The 912-nt window shown below is 38.4% G+C and overlaps 1 protein-coding gene across 1 annotated transcript; it reads right to left on the bottom strand.

Annotated features, from left to right (window-relative positions):
* Nucleotides 1-245: 245 nt before the first annotated feature.
* Nucleotides 246-686, bottom strand: LOC125616879 (keratin-associated protein 20-2-like). The gene has a single exon (XM_048803251.1). The coding sequence runs from the start codon at nucleotides 675-677 to the stop codon at nucleotides 501-503; it is 177 nt and encodes a 58-aa protein (XP_048659208.1). The 5' UTR covers nucleotides 678-686; the 3' UTR covers nucleotides 246-500.
* Nucleotides 687-912: the final 226 nt, after the last annotated feature.

Here is a 912-nt window from a genome sequence, read left to right as displayed (position 1 = left end):
TCTCTCTTAAACTGGTGCACAATACAATCTGACATAATATTAACCTCTGACCATCCAGACTCTCTAGATGTGGCAATGGACTTCAATAAAGATCCTGGTTTAGTCCACAAGTTCTTAAGTGAACTGTGCTCACTCCATCATGCAAACACAAATGAGAGAAAAATAATGAATATAAACACAGAGAATTTTGCAGTGAAAGACAATTTATTGAAAAGGAAACATATTTTTTTTCACATATAATCTGGTAGGCTAAATAAGTGATAAAACAGCAATATAAAATATGAACATTTTTATAAAATGGGGAGGTGTTACATTCAACTTTGGTTGTTCAGGTTGAAGCAAGCTGAATCTGAAGTGCTCCTTCGGAAGGTGAGATTGTCCAAGATAATAATTTTATGCTTGGGAAAAGGAAATAAATTAATTTATTAGAGGAATCTTGGAAAGATAGTGAGGAAGCATAGGAGGAAGAGTTCTACTGACTGAGTGGTTCTGGAAATTTCTCAGTAGAATCCATATGACCAGTAAGATGGGCGACAACAGCCATATCTGTATCTGCCCCAGTCATAGCCACAGCCATAGCCCAGGCCACCATAGCCATAGCCCAGGCCACCATAGCCATAGCCCAGACCACCATAGCCACAGCCCAGGCCGCCATAGTAGTTGCTGTAGTAGCACATGGTGTCGGAGTGGGAGTTCAATAGAAGAATAGAGAATTATTCTTCGTGCTTGAAATGTCATCTTCCTTAGGCACAGAACCTTTTATACACAGTCAGGAATGGGTGGGGTAAACCACAGTGATGGCTGTCACATAATTTAAATAGTTCCCATAAGAAAAATTTACTGAATTTTTTGTTTAGTTAGGAAAAGAGAGTCCTTCATAAGTAAAATTACTTTGCTATAATACCAAGCATT

Source organism: Marmota marmota, unplaced genomic scaffold, assembly GCF_001458135.2.
Source record: "Marmota marmota marmota unplaced genomic scaffold, marMar, whole genome shotgun sequence".
NCBI classification, from domain to species: domain Eukaryota; kingdom Metazoa; phylum Chordata; class Mammalia; order Rodentia; family Sciuridae; genus Marmota; species Marmota marmota.
The sequence above is the reverse complement of the archived record's forward strand: the minus strand, read 5'-3'. Positions and strand labels throughout refer to the sequence as shown.